General features: G+C 36.9%; 1 protein-coding gene across 1 annotated transcript; it reads left to right on the top strand.

Annotated features, from left to right (window-relative positions):
* Positions 1-9,457: 9,457 nt before the first annotated feature.
* On the top strand, positions 9,458-15,989 carry LOC112750069 (uncharacterized). The gene is made up of 10 exons (XM_025798597.3): positions 9,458-9,909; positions 10,967-11,336; positions 11,464-11,547; positions 12,772-12,881; positions 13,012-13,062; positions 13,290-13,433; positions 13,517-13,606; positions 14,300-14,406; positions 14,550-14,634; positions 15,598-15,989. Exons 2-10 carry the CDS (start codon positions 11,225-11,227, stop codon positions 15,694-15,696), a joined length of 882 nt encoding a protein of 293 aa, XP_025654382.1. The 5' UTR covers positions 9,458-9,909; positions 10,967-11,224; the 3' UTR covers positions 15,697-15,989.

Raw genomic sequence — 15,989 nt, forward strand, 5'->3', positions numbered from 1 at the left:
AGCTAGCGGCAACGCATACAAGAATCTCTTGATACCTCTCCTTAGACTGCTCCTGCTGCTGGTGAAGCTCCTGTGTTAGCTTATGCACCTCCTCCCTCGGGTCGATAACCTCCTGGGGATCAGCAAGGCTGGTGGTAGAGGAAGCCACCAACGTGAAGGAGTGGAGGCCAATGCCGAAGAACGAGCCCAACCCGAAGCGGCGATTCTTGTGGGGTTCAGAGGCGGTCTCGCACCAAATCCTATCAGGATCCACGACTGAAGTCTCGGAGCTGGCTTTGTCGGCTCCACCAGGTGGCTGAGATTGTTGGGTCGCGGCCTCCAACCTCTGCTGATACTACTCCTGCATCACACACGATAGTTATTATTAGGATAATAGTTAAATAATTGACTTTAAACTAAATGAAGCTGAAATTTAGGATTAATTTAAAATCACATAATAGGTTATCGACCGCTCGTCAGCAAATCTCTCCTTATTTGCTGTCAAAGTATGTGTATACTTGAAGGTCTCTGACAGTGTCGCCTCACGATCCAACGACTTAGACTATAAATTAATAGATCAACCAAACAATAAAATAAACGAACAAATTAAACAATGACAGACAAATATATATGAAGCAGAAAATCTTTATTCTACAGTCAAAAACATAATTTGAAATTTTTCGATTTAAATGAAAATCTTATAAAAATTTCACAGTCAAGCATTTTCCAAAAAAATTGTAGCAGCAGGAATCGGCAAACAGTTAAATAATCCAACATTTTTCAGCAATCTCAAAGCCGAATCTAACATATCCTAACCACTTAAATCCGCTAAAATTGCAAATTAAACACCCTAAACTCTACTAACTACTTAAGTAACTTGATAATAAAAAAGGAAATTAAACACCATAAACCCTAGTAACTAATTCAAGTAACTAATATAACATAAAACAATGCCAAAATTCTTACCAGTCTCATCTTCATGAAGGTCGCCGACCCACCCGTATACCTCGACGACCTTAGCAAAGCCCTGTTGGCGATGTTCGTCAGACGTCGACGCTTGAAGGCCTCGTTATCTCTAAAGTGAGCCTCCAGGTCATGCTTGATGTTTGGACGAATCCACTTCGTCAGGTGATTTTTCTCTGACGAACATCGCTCATCATCTGCTGAAAATATTTGGCTTCCCGGTGGTCGTAGATCTTTCGGATCATGAGGTTATGCTCCACATCCCATATGAATTTCAACTGCAAAACGTGATTCACCAACATTAGTTAGTTAGAATAAAATACAGTAAATCAATTCTAACCAAATTGGGTTCTTACCCACCACTGCTGAAACTAGAGCTCTCTAGTCTCAGCCGGGATCTGTGTGTAGGTCGGCTGGGTGATCGTACATGGACTTAATAACATCCGATATCTCCTGTATGCAAGCATTAGGGTTCAGTGTAAACCTATTAGAGGAAGGGCATAAGATAAACAAACTTAACATAAACAATGCCAAAATTCTTAATATTAAAACAAACTTAACATAAACAAACTGAAGATAAAAAAAAACATAAGATAAACAAAGTTAATATTAAAAAATTGAACTCACGACTGCATGTCATCGGGCCAAATCCTCAACCGGATGACGGCCGATAGTGGAAGGGCATCCTGCTTGGAAATATTGGAGGAATCACCCACCGCAGGCTCTGTCGACAAGGTCGTTGCATCTGCAGAGGGCATAGCAGTAGGAGGCACTGATAATCCCTATTTTACGATTCATTTTGTGCTCAATTTGAGTGTTTTTATCAATTCTTCACCCACTTATTCATATGAATTGTATGGTTTTACTTTTCCTTCCTTATTATTTGATAAGTATGAAAACATGTTTCCTATACTTTAAAAATATTAATTTTAATTATCCTTTATTACCATTCGATGCCTTGATTTATGTGTTAAGTATTTTCAGGTCTCATAGGGCAGGAATGGCCTAAAGGATAGAAAGAAAACATACAAAAATGGAAGAAAAGCACAAAAATGGAGTTTTAAAGAAAAGGCAGCGACGCGAACGCATGGACGACGCGAACGCGTGCCTAGCGCGAAATGGCATCGACGCAAACGTGTGGACAATGCGGACGCATGCCTTGAGCAGAACGCAAATGACACGTACGCACAACCGACGCGTACGTGTGACAAGAAAAACTCCCATATGACGCGAACGCGTGACAGACGCCACGTACAAGAATCTGCAGAAAACGCCCCAGCGATTTCTGGACCCTTTTTCGGCCCAATTCCAAATCCAGAAACATAGAATATAAGCCAGAGAATGGGGGAATCAAACAACAACTTAGGAACATTCAATATACATAATTTTAGGATTAGACATAGTTTTTAGAGAGAGAGGTTCTCTCCTCTCTCTTAGGTTTTAGGATTATGATTCCTTTTATTTTATGATCACTACTTCAATCCCAGGTTCAAATATTTCCTTTAATTAATGTTTCTCTTCTATTTTTGTTTATTCCAATGCTTTTACTTGTTAATGTTCCAATTTAGCTTATGAACCTTTTCATGTCAAGATTTGAATATTCTATTTAATATTATTTGAGGTATTTCAGATTAATGATTATTTTATTCTATTTATGATGCTTTCAATTTAATTTAGATTTATTTTTCCTTTTGGTTTTGGTTAAGTGATTGGTAACACTTGAGTTATCAAACTCAGCTGTTGATTGAAATTGGAATCGCTGATTGATTTGGATCGCTCTAAAAGCTAGTCTTCCCATAGGAGTTGACTAGGACTTGAAGATTAAATTAATCAGTCCACTTGACTTTCCTTTGCTTTAGTAAGGGTTGACTAAGTAGGATTGAAAACCCAATTCTCATACCTTGCCAAGAGATTTTCTAATTATTAATTTATTTTCCTTGTCAATTAAATTACTTGCTCCTTATTTCAAAAACCCAAAAATTCTACCTTTTCCATAACCAATAACAAATCACACTGCCCTGCAATTCCTTGAGAGACGACCCGAGGTTTAAATACTTCGGTTATAAATTTTATTGGGTTTGCTTAAGTGACAAACACGTTTTTGTACGAAAGGAATTCTTGTCGGTCTAGAAGCTATACTTACAATGGAAATTTATTTGTGAAAATTCTAGATCGCGCGAGAGTTTCGCTCGTCAAAATGGCGCCGTTGCCGGGGAGTTGCAACTGTGTGCCTTATTATTGGTTATTGTAAATATTTTATTTTACATGTTTATTTGCTTTTACTTTTGTTTTTAATTTTTAATTATTACTATGAGCTCTCACCCCCGTCGCTTTGAGTTTAGTTCGAATATTGTTGAAAGGAATGAAAGCTATAACAGGAACATGCATCAAGGTCAAAACAATCAGAGATGGACGGAGCCACGAGGATCTGATCAAACCTTTAGGCAACAACACCTTCCAAACTACCATGGACGACGACCATTTAATAATGCATGTCAAGACAATAGTTATGGTGGACCCCTTCGTGACAACCATCACCCACCAAATTACTATAGTCAAAAACCATTCCGAGGTACATACCAAGATGATAGATATGGTGGACCCCCTTGTAATTACCGACAAGTCCCATCATATGCCTATGAACCACCTCCTCAATACAGCTTTGAACCACCACACTCACAAGCCAACTACCACCATTCACCTCCATATGACCCTAACCCTTATCCACCCCAATTCCAACCCAATTACTCCCAAGAACCACCACTTTCCTATGCACCATGTCCATATCCATCACCCCAAGAATCAAGGGAACAACTCAAGGAAACATTAGAAAAATTTCATGCCACGCTTCACCAATTGAATCAAGCGATAAATCGACTACCTTCCCGACGTTCAGACACTCAAGGAACCCCCATGGATTCATGTGGGCAATCTAATGAAGAACGCAGCATGAATGAGATACTAGAAACTCCAATGGACAGTAAGGAGCATAATTTTGTACTGGAACAAGTAGAGGAAGCTAAAACTATCGAAGAAGAAGAATTGGTTGAAGATTTAAGAGACGCTAAACCTCCCTGGGAATCCAAGATTGTGGAGAATTCTGTCAGGAAGAGTGCAGTTGATGCTAAGGAGGATAGTGCACAACCCCCGAAGCAGGTATCTTATGAAGAACTGGACGGAACAACTCAACAAGCAAGTTTCCTTGATAATGATAATCCCGAACCAAGTTCTCCTAGTAATAAACTTGCATCTACAAGTGAACTCTTTGAGATGAAAGAATCTTTACCAAGTGAATACGAAGATGATGCGGAGGTAGATTTTTCGCAACCTCCAACTTATGACTTGAGTGATGAGGAAGATATCGAAGACTTAGATAAAGGGCGATGATTGGGCAGCTCTGGGAGATTCGGCGGAAGCCCTCCCTCTACCACGACCACGTGATGACCCACTCGACCTACTTCTACTATCTGTCGTCATGTCTGTACAGCGAACATATTAGTAACAAATTGCAATTCCCAGTTAAACAAATTAAGCAAATAGCAATAACATAGTAAATCACCACACAATCAAACAATTAACAACATGAACATCAGCAACAATTCACATCAAATTAGCAGCAATTAATCCATCACACATCAAGTCAATCCAAATACTTTTAACAGCAACAATCAGAACCTAATAATCTAAACCAAATTATCCTACCTAACCACCAATAATCAACTAACAACACAAAACCAACATCATTTCTTAGAAATTCAGCATGAGCAAGGCAACAAATTGTAATTCTCAGTTAAACAAATTCAACAAACAGCAGTAACACAGTGAATCACCACACAATCAAATAATTAACAACATGAACATCAACAGCAATTCACATCAAATCAACAGCAATTAATCCATCACACATAAAGTCAATCCAAATACTTTTAATAGCAACAATCAGAACCTAATAATATAAACCAAATTATCCTAACCTAACCACCTATAATCAACTAACAGCATAAAACCAACATCATTTCTTAGAAATTCAGCATGAGCAAGGCAACAAATTGCAATTCCCACTTAAACAAATTCAACAAACAGCAATAACACAGTGTATCGCCACACAATCAAATAATTAACAACATGAACATCAGTAGCAACTCACATCAAATTAGTAGCAACTAATCCATCACATATAAAGTCAATCCAAATACTTTTAATAGCAACAATCAGAACCTAATAATCTAAACCAAATTATCCTAACCTAACCACCTATAATCAACTAACAGCATAAAACCAACGTCATTTCTTAGAAATTCAGCATGAGCAAGGCAACAAATTGCAATTCCCACTTAAACAAATTCAGCAAATAGCAATAACACAGTGAATCGCCACACAATCAAATAATTAACAACATGAACATCAGTAGCAACTCACATCAAATTAGTAGCAACTAATACATCATACATCAAGTCAATCCAAACACTTTTAACAACAACAATCATAACCTAATAATCTAAACCAAATTATCCTAACCTAACCACCTATAATCAATTAACAGCACAAAACCAACAACATTTCTTAGAAATTTAGCATGAGCAAGGCAACAAATTGCAATTCCCAGTTAAACAAATTCAGTAAACAACAGTAACACAGTAAATCACCACACAATCAGACAATTAACAATATGAACATCAGCAGCAGTTCACATGCATCAAATCAGCAGCAATTAATCCATCATACATCAAGTCAATCCAAACACTTTTAACAACAACAATCAGAACCTAATAATCTAAACCAAATTATCCTAACCTAACCACCTATAATTAATTAATAGTAACTAATCTAACTAAGCTAATTAACAAAATCAAACTAACTAAATCTCAAAGTAGTCCCTGAATTTGCACTCGAGCTTTAAAGTGATCCTTGTAGTTAATAATTACTCAAATTCGTCCCTGAAATCGCCCTCTGGGACTCATAGTAATCCCTAAAATAATTTCTGTCCATCCTTGCCATTGGAGAGGACTGAAACGACGTCGTTTTGTATTTATTAAAAAAAAAAGAAAACCCGAGCCTCCCTTTCCTTAACCCAAGCCCTTTTCCCTTTCTTTCTGTTGCCACTTCTTGCCGGCCTCCGTCACGGTGTCGCGCCGCGCCGCACGCTCCCCCTTCCCCAACCTAGTCTCTAACACTCTTGTCTCATCTCTATCTCTCTCTATGCATCTCCCTCTTCTCTTGTCTTCTCTCAGTCTCTCTCTGCCTCCCTTATCCCAAAATTAATTCCTCCATTACCTCATTTTGTTTTTCTTTATACACAACCAACCATCAATTTCTATAGATAAATTAACTAAACATTCTCATTACTCATCAGTTTCTAGTCAATAAAAGCTAAAAATAAAAAAAGAAAGAAAAATTGATGTGCTTCTGAAGAAGTGATCATTAAAATCGTACCTGTGGTTTGACAATGGCGAACTCCGCTGCTACTCTTGTCACTGCTGTATCAGTTTAGTTTGAGAACAGCTCTGACAACAGAATGACAACATAGCAGCGCAGCTAGTGTAAAAGGAAAAGCAGAGAGGCGTCAGCGGCGACGCGCTGACTTGTTGGAACCAAGAGTCGCAAACTGGAGTAGAAGACGCGAGTCGGTTCCGACAGCTAAGATCAACGACGGTAACAGCTCTCAGTGCAGCTGAGAAACAAAAGGCACCGAGTGCAGTGCCATAATAATAATAATAACGAAAAACTAACATAGCAGTAGAGGTTGGAGAATGGGGAGGAGAAGGGGAAGGAAAATGGCCTCAGGTTGGGGAAGGAGGAGGAGAAGGGGAAGGGGAAGGGGAAGGGAAAGGGGAATGGCCTCAGACTGGGGAAGGAGAAGGGGAAGGGAAAGGGAAAGGGGAACTAAGGATGGGTTGGGGAAGGGGAAGGGGAGCGTGGAAGGGAAAGGGAAACGGGGAACTGAGGAAGGGTTGGGGAAGGGGAGCGTGTTTTTCTTGTATTTTTTAATAAATACAAAATGACGTCATTGCAGTCATCTCCAATAGCAAGGATGGACGAAAATTATTTTAGGTACTACTATGAGTCTCAGAGAGAAATTTTGGGGACGAATTTAAGTAATTATTAATTTCAGGGATCACTTTGAAGTTCGAGTGCAAGTTTAGGGACTACTTTGAGATTTAACTCTAAAACTAATCTAACTTAATAGAAATTAAAAGAAAAAAAGGGCAAAAACCTGTAAGCAAAGAACTACACCAGGGCAAAAGGGAAGGAGGGATGGGTTGGACCAGCAGTGGAGGCCAACCATTGAAGCAGGTGGCGCCGACGGCAGTGACTCGTTGGAAATGATGGGGAAATAGGGGCTAGAGTAGCTCAAACAGGGGTGCCCTGTTTTGGTTCAATCGCAGAGGAAATGAAGAGAGAAGGGATGCAAATAGAGGGAAGAGATGACAAAGAAGCAGCGGCAGCGGAGGTGGCAGTGGCTAGAGAGAGATTGAGAGGTGAGACTGTGAGAGGGTAGAGAGAGAGAGAGAGAGGAAGGTGAGAGAGAGAAAAGGAATTCGAAATGAAGGGGGAGGGGTTCACAGTTTCAATTTAGGACATGATTGATTTACTGATGGATATTTCCAACGGTAACACGGTTCGGATCACGAAAACACAGCATTTCCATTTAACGTGTCTATTTTTGGATTCTTCCGACAGTAAATCCGACACTAAAATTGGCGCCCATTTGTTGACTTGAAGAATTTCTCATCAAATCCGTTGCTAAATCCACAGTTTCGCCAGATCGCTTAGCCTCGTTGATCGAGTGCTCTTGCCACTAAATTCGATAGTAAATCCGATGATTTTCAGCGCTTTTCTTGTAGTGCAACAATGCATACAGAGAGAAGGAAGAAGAAAAAACACCCACCTTAAAATTGAAGTGGCAAGAAATGCAACAAAGAACTCCTGAAAACCTTGGAAGCACCGTTGGAAACAAAGAAAAATGGGAACTTGGAAGAACAAGAGTGACAGTTATGAAAAGACGAAGAGACAGTCCCATCAAATCATGTCGAGTTGTCTAGCTACATTGCTCCAATCACGTCGAGCATATTGACCTATCAAAGTAAGAAGTTTTGCATTTTTATGACTTTTTAACAAATAAGCAAAATGACAACAACACGACAACCTTCTTTGCTCAGATCCCGATTTTCGTAAGCTCGATCATGAGTAGGGGCACTATTTATACATGGCCAAAACCATGGTCCAAATAAACATTCACTTCAACAATGAATCCAAAAAAGCCCAACAGATTCACGCAAATTGTGCTACTTAACCACACGGATCGACCCACCCGACCTACTCGGGGGTACGAGATCTATGAACCGTACCCACCCTATTTGAGTGACAAGTAAGACCTTGTCAACCCACTACTCCAAATATTCACCATCAACTCATCCATTACTCTAACGCTGGATAACTCCCCATATATTGGAGAAGAAGCTGTCCACTGCTGTAAATGAGGAGAATCGAGAGTGGTGGCTAAGTAATCACCTGCCTCTATAAATACCCCACCAAATTCAGATATTTCTCAATCCCAATTTACTTAGACCTGACTAAAGCTCTTGATAATTTAAGCATTGGAATTCCTTGCAGGTACCCCCACCGTTCAGACGAGGACATCAGATAGATCCACTATCCTAGCAAACAAGTCAAAACATTTATCCAAAGGAATCTAGACCTCGTGTCTAGACCTATATCACCTTGATTTTAGGTATTATTTCAGAATAGATACAATGTTAGTTTTATTTTTTTTTTATGAATTAGTTTTTTCAATATTCAAATATTTGATCATAAAAAATGATAATTTATTCTTATTTTTTAATTAATTATTAATGAATAATGACTAATATAAAAAAGTTCAAAGCATGAATTTACACATTTTGAGACATTATACAAGAGAGGTTTACATATTTTTAGACACTACATATACGAGAACTAATTGGCTGGTCGAATATAAAAACACCAACTAAAGATCAGCTTTTAGAATCAATATTGGATCAGAAAAATCGATTTAAAACAAAATAGTTATAAATGAAACATCAAATAAATCCTTAAAAAATTATGATGAATTTGTTGAATAAAAAAATACCAATAAATCTTAAATAATTGTAATTTTAAATTTATAAAATTTTCAAATTATAATATTAAGCACAATTGCTTTTTTTTAATAAGGAATTTGTTATAATTTTAAATTTTTGATGGAATTTATTTTTTTTTGGCTCAAGAATTAAAACAACGTTGTTTTGGGTATAGTATCAGACCTGTTCGATCGAAAACTCAATGGGCAATGGCCATGGTTTTGAAAATCAGATCGGATCGGATGGTTAGACCATTTCGATTGGGAACCAAACACATATGCGGTTCGGTCCTAAAGAGAAAACTGCAATTTTAAAAACCGTTTATGGATCACTAAAAAGGTCGGGAACTGGCCGGTTAGACCAAACCAAGACCCGATTGGTTTACAATAAACGACCACGTTTTGAACTTAAAAGAAAGAAAGGGCGTTAGAATCCCTTCCTTCCTCTTCTCTGCAGTTCAAAATTAACAAAGCTCAAAGTTAAAACCCTGAAACCTAGCTTCGCCACCACCGCAAGGACTGCCGCAGTCCGTCGCACTCAGGCATCGCCTTGTTGTCCGCTCTTCTTCCTCATTCAAGAGTCGCAACTTCTTCCTCGAGCTCGGCGTCAGTCCCTGGTCTTTGTCTGCTCTGTCGCGCTCAGGCACCACCGTCTTTGTCTGGTCGTGGTGCTCGAAGTTTCCAACCCACCAATCGCAGCTTCTTCCTCGAACTCGGCATCTTGGAGTCTGCCCTTCGTTTGCTCACCTGCAGCTCTTCCAATCTACCACCGTCTTCGAGTCGTGTTTGTCGCCTGACCTTTGTCTCCGTCGCGCTTCTGCTCCTCTGCTTAGAGTGCTCAGAAGTCAGAACGAAGGATTAGGATTTAGGTAGTGCTACTTAGATTTGTTTCTTCATTTTTTTTTTCTTGGTTCTTTGTTCTTTGGTTTAGGATTCTGCTGCTGCTAGTGCTATTCAGATTGAATTGTTGAATGATTAGCTCTGATCACTGCTGTTGTGCTGTGTTATACTCTGTTTTGTTGCTTCTTTTTTATTTGTAATGTACCGAAAATAATTGTGCTGAAAACATGAAATCTTGATAATCCTAGTTAATCTATGACAAAGTTTATTGTTGCTGTCATGCTGTGTAGCTTTTATTGTGTTATTGTGATTTAATTGTTGGTGTTGCTGTGTAACTTTCAATTGTTCCTGTTGCTGTTGTTGCTTTCTTTTAAATTTTAATGGTGGTGTTATTGTCTTGTTATAATTTGTTAATTTGGTGCAATTTTTCTACCGTCTTAATCTTTGTTTTAGTTGTTAAGTTATTCTCTGTTTATCGTTTTAACTGTTATTGTGAACTTATTAGTTTGTTAAATGTTTTTGTGTTGTTCTGTGGTCTTTAATTTTTTTTGTTTTTGTTGTGATTTTCTATTCTTGAATTTGTTAAGTTGATAATTTGCTAATTTATTGGACTGTTGTTATTTTAATTTACTAAATTATTAGATTACTGCAATTTAATTTGTTGGATTTTTTATTTAGGTCTTGTTTTTGCTTATTTGTTAAATTGTTATTATTGTGTATCTATTGTTATTTTTGAGATTATTGGGTTGGTGTGTTCTTCTCAAATTATTAATTTACTAAATTTTCTATTCTTTAATTTAGATATTTTAAATTTTATATTAGGTCATAACTATGTTTTGGTATATTTATTTATATTTTATTATAAAAAGAATACGATTTGATCATTAGTTCGATTTTTAGAACATTGGTAATTTGACTGGGTTTGAGCCACCCAGGCCGAACTGACATGCCCGATTTTGATGAAAATCGATGACTCGGCCGGTTTATAAAACCAGGACCGGCCATGATAATTTTTCAAATTCGGACGACGTCGTTTTTCTAAGGGTTGCAAATACTAACGATCTCATCCCTCTCTACTCTCATCAGCGGATCAGCCTCCCTCACTGTCTCACAACTCACAAGCTCTGGTGTCTGGTCAGACTCTTCTCTAAAGCTCAACTCTCAAGCTCTCTCTCTCGTCTCTCCACTCAGCGTCTCTCTCTTCTCATTCACCCACTCACTCACTCACTGTTCCTCCGTGGCCTCCGTTCCTTCCGCCGCCACCAGTGTACCACCTGACAACTTAGCTTCTTCTCTCTTTCTCTTCTCTGCGAGTCAGTTTGGTTCTGTGTGGTTGCCGCCAAAATGTTGCGTAGAAATATTCGCATGAGGAGGGAGTATTTATACAGGAAGAGCTTAGAAGGCAAAGAACGCTTGCTCTACGAAAAGAAGCGCAAGATCAGAGAAGCACTTCAAGGTTCTTCCTTCCTTCCATATGAATTTTTCATTACCGTTTTTAATTTTAGTTCACTTGTTTTCGTGAAAATTTTTATCATTATTTATTATTATTGTTAGTTCATGTGTTTAGTTTTAATTTTATGTAGAAGGGAAGCCAATACCTACTGAGCTTAGGAATGAGGAGGCTGCACTTCGTCGAGAAATCGATCTCGAAGATGAAAACACAGCTGGTGTTATATTCTTACTTTGTCTTCACCTTTTTTTTTCTATTTTTTTAATTTAGTTAGTAAATTTTTTTATGAATTTGATTATGTTGTGTTATAATTTAATTTTATTCATTGTTTTATCCAATGAGTTCTGTAATGTTCTTAGTAAGAAGCTATTAAAGACAAACATAATAATCCATTAGTACACAACTCAATATGTAGTTATCTATAACCATTGCTAGTTTTTTATATGCTTTCTACTTAACTCCTTTGTACCAAAACAGACAACACTGAATAGACATATAATTGATGGTTAACTAACTTGACTCATGCCACGTAAAAGGTTAATTCTTTAATAGACAAAATTTGTCTGGTTTAGGAGTTTAACTCTAAGTGGAAACTCTGCATATGATAGGGGAAAACATTGTATCTTTTCTAATTATTCAAGTGTTGCCAACAATAACCCATATCATAGTGAGTTCTGGTGATTTTTATAAGTATAAGAGAAAGTCTAGGGGGCCAGCAACTTTTGTGTTTTGTGGCCAGCACTTAACCATCAAAAGAAAAGTGAGTGATCTCTCACCATTGGATGTAATCTCACACCATTAAAATTTAAAAACATTATTGATGGCCAATTGATGGTTACAAAACACAAAAGTTGCTGGCCCCCTAGCACTCCTCTATTTATAATTGTTGATGGCATTCTTGGTTTTTGGTTTGTTTTGATTTACTTTTTTCTTCCCCTGTTCAGTGATTGAGTAGTTTTATAGGTCTTAGAGGTCATGTTTTATTGAGAAAGGCACTATATTCATACTGAAAGCATCGAGTTGTTCCGAGTCCTTACTCCTAATACATGTGACACTGACCTGATAAATCGAAGCGTCATACATGAGAACATGTATACAGAAGAATATTTTGGCATTGAGCAAAATAAGCTTTATTTGTATCATTCCTTGGGGTGTGTTTATGAGTTTGGGCTCTTGGAGGGAAAGAGATGGATGGGAAGGGATTGAAAAGTAAAATGAACTCTACTCTATCCATTAAGGGATTAACTTCCTTCCCTTCCCCTCTGAAAACCAATATCACAAATCCACCCTTTGTCTCCTGGTACCCAAGCTTTTAGGCTATTTTGCCTTTCCCTCATAAACTTTTTTGATGTTTTATTCTCTCTTGCATTGATTTATTTCAAAAGAGACATTGATGTGATTGCTGAAATTTTGTCTCCACTTTTTGTTGCGTCTAATTCAGTCCCGAGAACGCACATTGATGATGAGTATGCACATGCTGCGGAAAAAGATCCTAAAATTTTGCTAACCACTTCCAGGGATCCAAGTGCTCCTCTTCAACAGTTTGTAAAGGTTTTCTCACTTCAATTGTTTTCTTGATTTTTTTTTTCATAATGTTCTATTTTATTTATTCCTTTTTTTCTGTCCTAGTAAATTCCGGATAATGTTTTGACTATTGTGACACTCAATTTTCTATGTTCAGGAGCTGAGTTATGTCTTTCCGAATGCACAAAGAATGAATCGTGGTGGCCAGGTTGTAACCGTTACTGTTTCTTTCCATTTATTATCTCTTGTATACGTTCAAAATCTGAATAATTGACTATTTGGTTGATTTTCCATTTATTGTTTTCTTGCTAATGAGTAATGATAATAAATACAGCTAAAATATAATCGTTATTATATAGCTAAAATATAAACTGAATAATTGATTGTCTTTTCTGTTGTGTGTTTGTATTTGGATGGTTGTCACTATCATTTTAGGTTATTTCTGAAATTATAGAGTCTTGCCGTGCACATGATTATACAGATGTTGTGTTGGTTCATGAACATCGTGGTGTGCCGGATGGCTTAATTGTCTGCCATCTGCCATATGGTCCAACTGCATATTTTGGATTGCTCAATGTGGTAAGTGTTGGTCTTAAAAAGTATTACTTTTTCTAATATATATTTGTATGGACAAAATGCTGAGTTGTTTCTTTTCCATATAGGTTACAAGGCATGAAATTAAAGACAAGAAAGCCATTGGTACAATGCCCGAGGCTTATCCACATCTGATTTTTGATAATTTCTCAACTAAGGTTTTCATAAGTCAACATGATCTCTATTTTTTTTACTTGCTCGAATGTCATTGGGAAACTGCCCATGGTTTTGATCTTTGGTCTGTTGCATTTGCCACTGGTCTTTCAGATATCTATTGGTCATGCCAATGCTATCTTGTCTGGTCTTGAAACCATAATGTTCTGTATTGGACTAGAAGCAGTTGCAGCTTGACTGTTTAAACTTTAAAGTGATTTAAATGATTTTCCTCTGATGCTTAAACTGTTAAGAGTAAGATTTGAGCACAGGTTAGGACTAGGAGAAGGCACATTGTCAACTTTTTAAGCATTGGTCTATTAAAATAGTTGGGTTTCTAATGGTGCTTTTACTAATTAGTCTTAGAGACGACAAATGATTTAACCAAGATTCAAACTTAGGTTAATTTGGAATGAAAAAGATGATGTATCAGTAGGCTACTGGTCAGAGCAAATATATGTATTGATCTTGTAAGAATAAAAGTGCAAGGTTGGTTCTGTTTGCATTGTGATTCGGGATTAGAATTTTGTTTATGTTGGCCAGTTTTTCTATTCGTTAATTTCCCAACTATATATGTATGGAATATATACTTCTGCAAATTCAATATTATCGAAAGTAATTACTATCTATAGCAATAATTATGCTGGTTTTGTTCTGACTACTCATCTTATTTGGAATTCATTTTGGACTTTAAACAGTTGGGTGAAAGGACTGCCAACATTCTAAAGTATCTTTTCCCAGTTCCAAAACCAGACACAAAACGTATTGTGACTTTTTCCAACCAGTCTGACTATGTATCGTTTAGGTTGGTTTTGCATTTACAATCTTATGCATTTGACCTTTCATTATAATTTATAAATATCCGTTATTCATTCATGTTCCAGTGAACTTGTGCTGGTTAGTGTTTTTTTTCCTTCTCATTTGAAATCTAGTGTTTATTCTATACAGGCATCACATATATGAAAAGCATGGAGGTCCGAAGTCTATTGAACTAAAGGAAATTGGTCCGCGGTTTGAGTTGCGACTTTATCAGGTTTGCATTACTATTAACCTCACCGTTGATTGCTTCTTTGTCTGTTGTTATGTTATGAGGAAAGATGATCTTCCACTCAAAACAAAGTAACTACATCTGTCTACATGCTACTAAATTTAAGAAAACTGTAGTTCAGTGATTGCCTTTTGCATGTGTGTACATGTTTCTTTGTTTTGGTTGATGTAATGTTGCACAAAAGTTAAAATTTTCTGTTGATTACATATTTTACTTTTACGTTTAAAAATATCCTTTTTGTTACCCCAGCCATTTGTAAAATTGCTTACACGGATATATATATTTTTTTGGATATGTTTCTGAGCACAGCTGTTTGACAAAATGTAAACTAATTTAATAATACCATCATTGTAAATTTTGATCTATTAGTGTTAGCAGCAGTGCGGGCCACCTTTTTTATTTTTGGGGTTTAATTTATTAGATTCAAATATTAAAATCGTAAATTATCTACGTACTAGTTACTACTATGGTTCTACTTTCTACTATCTACTACTATTTTAAATGAGTTGAGGCAGTTTTACCACCTTTAGGTCACATTTCTATAATTCTTTTTTCTATTTTACCCCTAGCATGTCTTTGTCTCTTTTTCTACCACACACTTGCTTAACTTACGCTAAGAACTACATAAAACTATCCATATTGCCATGTATTACAAAATTAGCAGCCATCATTATTCTATAATCTCAAGATGCTAGTGCTTGTTAATGTTTATTTCATATTTACTAAATAAAATAATGTATTGTTCCGATTGTTATTGAATACCGAACCGGTTCCTAATACCATGGTTATTAAAATCAGACTGATAATAAACTCTATTGAAGCAACGGGACGGCAGTCCAGTTCTTTTTTTATTTGGTGTCTCAGTTCAGTTTTAATTGCTATGCTTGTTGCTATTTTCACTGTTAACCAATTAACCCAATGTCCCTATTTTTCTCAAACACGTTGCAGATAAAGCTGGGAACTGTAGATCAAGCTGAAGCTCAAATAGAATGGGTTATTAGACCTTACATGAACACGAGTAAAAAACGCAAGTTTCTCAGTGATTGATGTTGCCATAACAAAAAGCCGCAATGTTAAAGTAGTATTTACGCAGCTTAACCTGATACACGTTGAGTGCATTTTTCATCGTGACGGAACATCGAGGATGTCCTTAGTTCCTTAGTTTGAAAGAGAATATAAAATTTTTGGAATGAGCATCATTGTAAACTGCTAAAGCTATGAAAAAGTGAGAATGGAGTGTACTTTATGATTATTTCTGGAAGAAAATTGTTATTTGCTTTTTCTTGGGAATATGAACAGTTCGTTTGATATTATTATTATTATGAAAAATTTTCGATGAA

This window comes from Arachis hypogaea, chromosome 15, assembly GCF_003086295.3.
Source record: "Arachis hypogaea cultivar Tifrunner chromosome 15, arahy.Tifrunner.gnm2.J5K5, whole genome shotgun sequence".
Lineage (NCBI taxonomy): Eukaryota > Viridiplantae > Streptophyta > Magnoliopsida > Fabales > Fabaceae > Arachis > Arachis hypogaea.

Excerpts from the sequence above, each read along its gene's own strand:
- LOC112750069 (XM_025798597.3), top strand. The coding sequence starts at position 11,225 with ATGTTGCGTAGAAATATTCGCATGAGGAGGGAGTATTTATACAGGAAG. Across the intron at positions 11,337-11,463 it reads GATCAGAGAAGCACTTCAAG|AAGGGAAGCCAATACCTACT; the intron begins GTTCTTCCTTCC and ends AATTTTATGTAG. Across the intron at positions 13,434-13,516 it reads ATTTTGGATTGCTCAATGTG|GTTACAAGGCATGAAATTAA; the intron begins GTAAGTGTTGGT and ends TTTTCCATATAG.